General features: G+C 37.1%; 1 protein-coding gene across 1 annotated transcript in view; it reads right to left on the bottom strand.

Annotated features, from left to right (window-relative positions):
* Positions 1-1656: 1656 nt before the first annotated feature.
* LOC103035313 (NACHT, LRR and PYD domains-containing protein 3) overlaps positions 1657-7767 on the bottom strand; it is a 28216-nt gene continuing 22105 nt past the window's right edge. Inside the window, exons 8-10 of the mRNA XM_049469395.1 lie at positions 6135-6308; positions 3212-3258; positions 1657-3071 (exon numbers count right to left, since the gene is read on the bottom strand). Of these exons, the coding sequence (XP_049325352.1) occupies positions 2509-3071; positions 3212-3258; positions 6135-6308 (784 nt within the window). The 3' untranslated portion in view covers positions 1657-2508. The remainder of the gene's footprint in view (positions 3072-3211; positions 3259-6134; positions 6309-7767) is intronic.

The following is a 7767-nucleotide window of genomic DNA, read 5'->3' as shown; positions in this document are numbered from 1 at the left end:
TGGATTACTTCCTGGAGGAGTCATGTGATCATGTAAGTGAGTGTAGTCCATGTGTGTTGCATTCTGTGTAACGTGTTCCGGAGACTAAAGATCTTAGGCAGAGCTGAGTTCGAGGGAGGGAGGTGCGCTTTCAGCACCAGGTGTGTGATGCACAGCTGATACAGTCAGCAAATATATGTTCATCCCTTTAATTGTGTTAATTGTGTATTTAAATTCCTGCTCATTGCAGAGAAAACATTTCTAAAATTGTATTTAATATCTGTCAATTTGATAAATGAAATAAAATTAATAACAAAACTTTTATCTATTTTTTATTTGTTTATGATAGGTGAATATATTTTCTACAAGCACGTAAGTGTTTTTATAAGATTACATAATTAAAAAAATATATATTAGTAAATAAATCATTAATTCATTAAATAACGAATGCTTGTGATGTCACTCCAAATTCTTTAAAAGACTTCCTGGGTGGGATACCCTGGTGTATCCTCCACTGAATATCGTGGCAAGATGGCGCCACAAAATTAGTTCCAAAAGTAGCAACCTGGGGTTTCTGGACACAGCCTTAGGCTTCAACTACAATCAGTAAATTTAGCCAACCAAGGTAATTAGTCAGACCAACTTTTTTTATGATTGTCAATTTTTATTGAACTTACTTTTTCAAACAAAACATAGAATTGCTGGACAAAGGATGATTAACAATGTGACAAACATTGTAATTACACCAACAGAAACAGGAAGAAAGACAAAAACAAGCACAACAAAACTGTGGAAACAGTGTCCACTAAATCATCATCCTAGTAGTATACAGGCCTCCACCAATCTTGTTTTATGTATTCTACCCATCACTTTAAAATAGAGTCAGGCCAACTTTTAACATTCAACTTTATAATGCTAGTTGATGCATTTAGTTTGCTGTAGTTTATGAAGCAATTTATTATTGTTTTTTCTGCTGACTTACATATTAAATTAAAAAGAGCAATTTCATGTTTTTTTTACAGTGCAGGAAAAGGAACCTGATCTGGTTGCTGAAAGTGTGAGTAGTTCCGTAAGAACTAGTTTTGGACTACATACAGTTATACATTAATTCTAAGGAGAGAATCTGTGCCTCCCACAGCTCCCAACAACTCTCCATGTGTACTTTGTCTGTCATCTGCCCCTGATTTTGATAGACAGAAAGAGTGGTACATTTATCATGACAAGGGATGCTGCCACTGTGATCTGATAGTTAGCAAGCAAGATACAACACAAACACACAAAAAAAACAAATGACTCAAATCATACATTTATTTACCACACCCTCCACCAAAACCCAAATACACATAAAAAAAAAAACAAGTTTAAGACCAAACTGGGCCTCCATTGGCCTCCAGTGTTTACTCAGTTCTGTATTTATTTCCAGCTAAGCAGCATCAGGGTGGTGCCTGTGGTGCTGTGGGAGATGTATCTGCTTAACTGTGTAATTCAGTGCAGCCTTTACAACATACATCAAATCAGAACGGCTTAACCATGTAAGCCATAGCAATTATTAGCTACAAATAGTCTATACATTTTAAATCATATTTGTAATTATCTATCTGAACTATACATACATAAACATACAAATTTATGTTTAATGATTTTTTATTTGTTTCATTCAATAAAACAAACATGTCTGTTGTGTCCAAACTGTGTGTAGATTTATGAATCATTATACTGAACATTATGAACTCTCTCTCTGATATGAATAATTATAGTTTGCAGTAAATAATCACTGCTCTTAACCACTAAAACATAAACTGGTCAATGTCACTTAAGATCACATGTATTACACTGTTCATGTGTCAGGCAACCTGACATTATCACATCCCCACTTTCACTCTCAAATTCTACACTGGGAAAAGATGTACAGTTAAGGCCAGAAATATTTGGACAGTGACACAATCTCCATTATTCAGACTCTGCATGACACCACACTGGATTTGAAATTAAACAAACAAAATGCAACTGAGGTGTAGTGCAGGGTTGAACAAAAATATTCTATGAAGTGTTTGGGAATTACAACCATTTCTCTACAAAGCCTCCTCATTTCAGGGGCTATAAAGTAATTTGACAACTTAATTCCTAAATTGTACTTTATAAAAAACTAAATACATTTAACTTTTGGTCATTGCAGAATATTCCACTTATTTACCAAACTCTAATCAGGTCTTTCTTTTAACGATTTGCAGCTTGTTGGGAACCCTCTGTATTTTTCAGCCGAAGGATCGTTTATTGTCCAGCAACACCTTCCAAATGCAAATTCTACAGCTGGAATCTCCAGACTCCAGACCTTTTACCTGCTTTACTCATGATGAATTAAACCTCACTGTGTAATATTCAATTGCATCTTGTTTTATTTAAAATCCAGTGTGGTGGCATGCAGAGCCCAAATTATAAAGATAGTCACTGTCCAAATATTTTTGGGCCTAACTGTATGTGAAGACTATGAATAGTTGATTACATGCCTGCACACACACTAACAAAAGGTTATTTTATATCACAAATACATGCTGAGGAGCATTCCCAAATCCAAAACCCTGCATAGAGGGGTTGTGTGAACGTGGTTGTGAATGTGTGTAAGTGTGTGAGTTTGTGTGTATAAGAAGAGATGCTATAGAAGGACAGAATGCCAGCTGGACAGTCCACATACACTCCTACTTTCCTACAACCGGAGGGAGGAGAACGGAGGACAGTGTTGTTTCTATTGTGACGGACAGAGTAACAGTCATCAGTGCAGCTCAGACTCCAGGACTTTTCACTCTCACCAAACCGACAGTCCATCATTTCATTCCAGCTGGTTTTACCAATTATTTTCCTGCTGATGGTTTTATAAGTCAGAACTACATCAGCTCCCCATTTACCACCCCACTCAGCCTCCCAGTAACAGCGACCAGTCAGACTCTCTCTACTCATCACTTGCCAGCAGTCATCAAACCTCTCTGGATGATCAGGATACAGCTGCTCCTTTCCCTTCACCACCTTCCTTTTGTCCTCACTCAGAGAGAGACGTGGGTGTGCTGTGTTCGAGTCCAGTGTAAGATAACAGGCATCTGAACACCAAAATATACATTAGAGGGGAAACACTGTACTGATAGTGTGTGTGTGTGTGTGTGTGTGTGTGTGTGTGTGTGTGTGTGTGTGTGTGTGTGTGTGTGTGTGTGTGTGTGTGTGTGTGTCTGTGTGTACTTACATTTCTTTAGTCCTGGTTTGATTCTGATTTTGCCTCCGTGCTCAACCCTAAACAGAAACAAACACAGATGATAACACACAAGTGCACACACTGAATGTGATGATCATTATTGTTCTTATAAATTAGATTAAAGATACAGCACCACTAATGTGTCAAGCTGCTGTTGATGTGTTTCCCAGTAGAAGTTTGAGACACGCACAGGGCTGAACTGGGACAAAAATCGGCCCTGGCATTTTTGGTTTAGACCAGCCCCTCGTAATTACACTTTTAATTTATGTATGTGGGGTAACAAAGAAGCGTAATGTATAATCAGCATATTAAATATAAGAATTTTAGTGTCTATTGTGAACTCCACCATTTCTGTCTGCTCTGTGTAATTCAATTGATTCTTTATTGTTTTTGTTGAAATCATCTCTAATATGTATTTTCTGAATTTCTTTGATATAACAGCTCAATTCTAATTCTTCAGGTTAAAGGTGCTTCCTCCTTTAAACAGCCATAACATGTATTTGTATCAGGCTACAAACAGGGCTGCTTTATGAATCCATGCAACGCAACTCTGTCTTAAAAGCCTTTGACACTGTTTTACTCTTATTCAGTGTGGGTATACCTTTTACTAATATTACTTTTATATTTTTACACTTTTTAAGTTAACTGATCATTTATCAGTTTTAAAATCTGTTATTTCACTTGTTTTACTGCTTTTTAAAACATGTTGTTTTACACAGCATAGAGGCTACAAATTCAAACTATGCAGCCTTTCAACACAGCTTTAACCTAAATATCTAAAATAAAATGATGTAGCCTAAAATACAAACTTACTGCTCATTCAACACTTCTCAGTCTTCACCGTTTGTTATTTTTATCAGCCATTGCTCATCATTCTCATGTAATAGAGCTAACGTTTACCTCCATCACCTCAAAGTCCCTGTGTTATCCTAACTTTACTAACATTACCTCCATCACCTCAAAGTCCCTGTGTTATCCTAACTTTACTAACGCTACCTCCATCACCTCAAAGCCCCTGTGTTATCCTAATGTTACTAACGTTACTACCTGTTTATGTGCTACACTTTCCTGCTCAGTCTGTCTGTAACTCGGTTTCTCTGTCACAAGTCTGCTCTCCCGCTCTGCTGTCTTTACCCTCGGAGGACAGAGCGGAGGCTACAGCAGCAAACATGCCTGTGATTTTAACACATATTGATGCATCCATGATGAATTTCTTTGCTCGTAACAAGATAGCTAACATTTACTAGCTGTGTAAACAGAGCTGTAAGCCCCTCCTTAGCTAGCTTATTTCTGCTCTAGCCCGGGTTATATCTGTCTGTGGGCGGTCCCGAGCCAAGGTGGGCAAGGCCACGAACTCAGACTTTAGAGCCTTTCCTGATCAATTTGTTTTTCTGAGGATTTTCTTTTACTAGCTACTGCAAACAATAGAGGCTTGTATTTCACAAAGAACAAGAAAAAGTGGATTTTAGTGGAAGGAGACTTTTTAAAAATGGGTCATGTTTTAAATTAAATTAATTGTGTTTATATAAAAACAACAGTATTAATTGCATTTATCATTTATTAATTATCATCTGATTATTCATTTTTATTGCCAGAGAGTTTCATGCTATTAAAATAAGTGGCAGATTTTATCACCACGCAAACCACGCAATTGCTTGGGATCAGGGGGACCCCTGCTGGCCAAAAGGTTGGCAAAAAAAACGAGAAAAAAAATGAAATGCATTATTGCTGTTTGTTGGACACCAAAGAGACATGCAAGTTAAGCTAGGCGAGGTAGACGGTCTTATCCCAACGGTGCCCAAAAAGCAGCATCAGCAAGCGCCGGGGAACTAGCCGATCTCTTGGGCTGTTTGCCCGGCGTTAGCGCTGTGGAGCGAGGCGATCCCCGGGGACATTTTCAGTAAAAAAATGGTTGAAGATTATTTGCCTAGTGATCTTTTGTGTCATAGTTTAATTGTTGACCCAATCAAGTTGAATACTCATCATTTTACCTCATACATTTTGAATCATAACTTATTTTTCTTTAATGTATTCTCCTTCTGATTACCAAACACAATTCTGGTGGTGTTCACATAAACACAATACCATCTCTTGCAGTGTGACTAAAAGCTAATCAATAACTTTGAGTATGTATAAATGCTCTCAGCTCACCCCCAAAACTGACATACTACAGTAACTGCTCAGTTAAATGAATAGGATAAACATGCGGTGAAGAACATTGGTATTTAAATTGTGTAAACTGACACCAATAAATCCATAGCTTCTCCTATTTACTTACATAGAAGTATTTTTTCTCAGTAATATAGTCACTGTAAAATCTGGAGAATAGTTTTGCTATTTGCTACATATTGATTATCGCTGAATCACAGTTTTGAGATATCACCGTTATCATTAATTTACCACAGCTGAAAGGTGCTGGAAAAACTTGAAAATGGGCCTTGAAAGTGCTTAAAAAGTGCTTGAATTTTACATTGTAAAAGGTGTATGAACCCGAATATTGCATTTTGCTATACAAAAGAATCCATTTGATCAGGGCCCCTGGAAAAAAACATTGCTTAGGGCCCCAGAACTTCCAAATCCGCCCCTGATTAAACTAATAATTTTGCTTAAACATTATGAGACACGTTTTTAGGGACAAATTTCACAAATGAATGTCTATCATTTAATTCTTAATAATACAATGTAATTCTTCACTTAAGATTGTAACTTGTAACTTGACATTACAGTAACATCTGTAACGGGTTACATGTATGTGTTTCTCTCTTTAGGGTTTCTCCATGACATTTCTTATAGAGAACAGTGAACAGTGAATTTGCTGGTTTGTGGATATTACAATAAATTCAAAACTTGTTAAAATGGAAAATTCACTGATGTAGTTACTAAAATAGTTACAGCTATGCACAGGTGTCCATACCTGAGTGTGTTGAGTGCACAGAGTGGATCCTCCAATTTAGCTGAGAGCAGCTTCACTCCTGACTCTCCAGGATGGTTGTAGGTCAGATCCAATTCTTTTAGGTGGGTGGGATTTGAACTCAAAACTGCATCCAGAGAAGAACAGCCTTCGTCTGTGACCATAACACCAGATAATCTACAGAAAAAGAATGTTTAATAAAGTTTTAGTTGCCGAAGTCATCTCTCTCACACTGTTTTGTTCTGCAGGACTATAATTTTTGCAGCAGTATGAAAATATCTCATTTTATCAAATATTAGCAGTAGGGGGTGACACATGACCAAGTCTGAGATGGCTTAGCTTTTCAGCTCTGTTCCTACACCACTCTTTGTTGGCATTCTACCTTGGTTTAATTTTCTCAGAATAGTCTTAATTTCAAAATAACCATGGCTAATACTTTGGGTGATTAAGATTTCTTAATGTTCTCATCTACGCAATCTCAGTGACACAAAAATAAGAAAAAGCAATGTCTGGAATCTACCAAGGCTGCAGGGGGATTTGCTAAACAACCACAAAGCGCAAGTCATCAACCTTATACAAACTATATAAATTGCAGACAAAATTTGACCCGGAGAACTGTGTTTGAAGGAAAAAACTTTGAATTGTCAGCTTGCCAGAGAACACAGAGGGCAATGTCCCTTTGGCATAGTGCATCCAATTCTCGTTTCCCTTCTGGACCAGACTTCCCAACTAGGCTCTGGTGTGTATGTCAACAGACCAGAATTAGCACACAGGTTTGTTGTTTCTCTTGATCAAAGTTTGGGCTAAACTTTTTTTGTGAACCCATTCGTAGAGGTCTAATGTTTAATTTGACCAGAGTGTTTTATTTGTGTGTGGCTGCTGCAAAAAATCCAGGGTGTGGATCCATTTGGGAATAAGAGCAGGAAAGGGGGTGACTAGGGCAGTTATTTATGCCGTTCTTGTGTTTGGGATATTTGTCTATGGTTAAACAGGGTGGCAATTTTAATTGCATTTTACATGACAATATGGATAAGTCTTCTTCACTTTCTATGGCCTTGAATATAGGTGTGCAATCAGGCAATATTAGTGGTTAATGTTAGTATGTCCACACTGTAAGCCCGGATAAGTTGAATTTACTTTTGAGGAAACCGGTTGCCTTAAAAAAAGTTAAGTAATGGGTAATAAAAAAAACTTAAGTTAGCATAACTTAGAACATCAAGTTATTACAACTAAAGGGGAAGTTGATTTAACTTTTTTATTTTTGTTATACTGTAAGACTGTAAGGTTAATTAAATCATCAAGTTATTACAACTAAAGGGGAACTTGATTTATTTCTAAGGTAGCCCAGGGGGAATCACTACACACTGATGGTGAGTGTCAGAAACTGTTGGACACACCCAGTATGCAAATAGATTGTGACAGAAGCCAATGGAAAAGAAGCTGCCAATAGCAACAGACTAAACTCAGTTATTATAAGTTGGTTCAACATCTTTGTTTGAATATATATGTGCCCACAAATGTTCAACTCAAAATAGTTGAGTATTGTTAAGAAATCTCCAATTTTATTTAAATCAGACTTAAATCATTTGAGTTCAAATAACTTATGGAATTACAGTGCAGGGGTCTGTGTCTTGGC

Source organism: Astyanax mexicanus, chromosome 21 (genome assembly GCF_023375975.1).
Source record: "Astyanax mexicanus isolate ESR-SI-001 chromosome 21, AstMex3_surface, whole genome shotgun sequence".
NCBI lineage: Eukaryota > Metazoa > Chordata > Actinopteri > Characiformes > Acestrorhamphidae > Astyanax > Astyanax mexicanus.
This window is presented reverse-complemented; position numbering and strand designations above follow the sequence as displayed.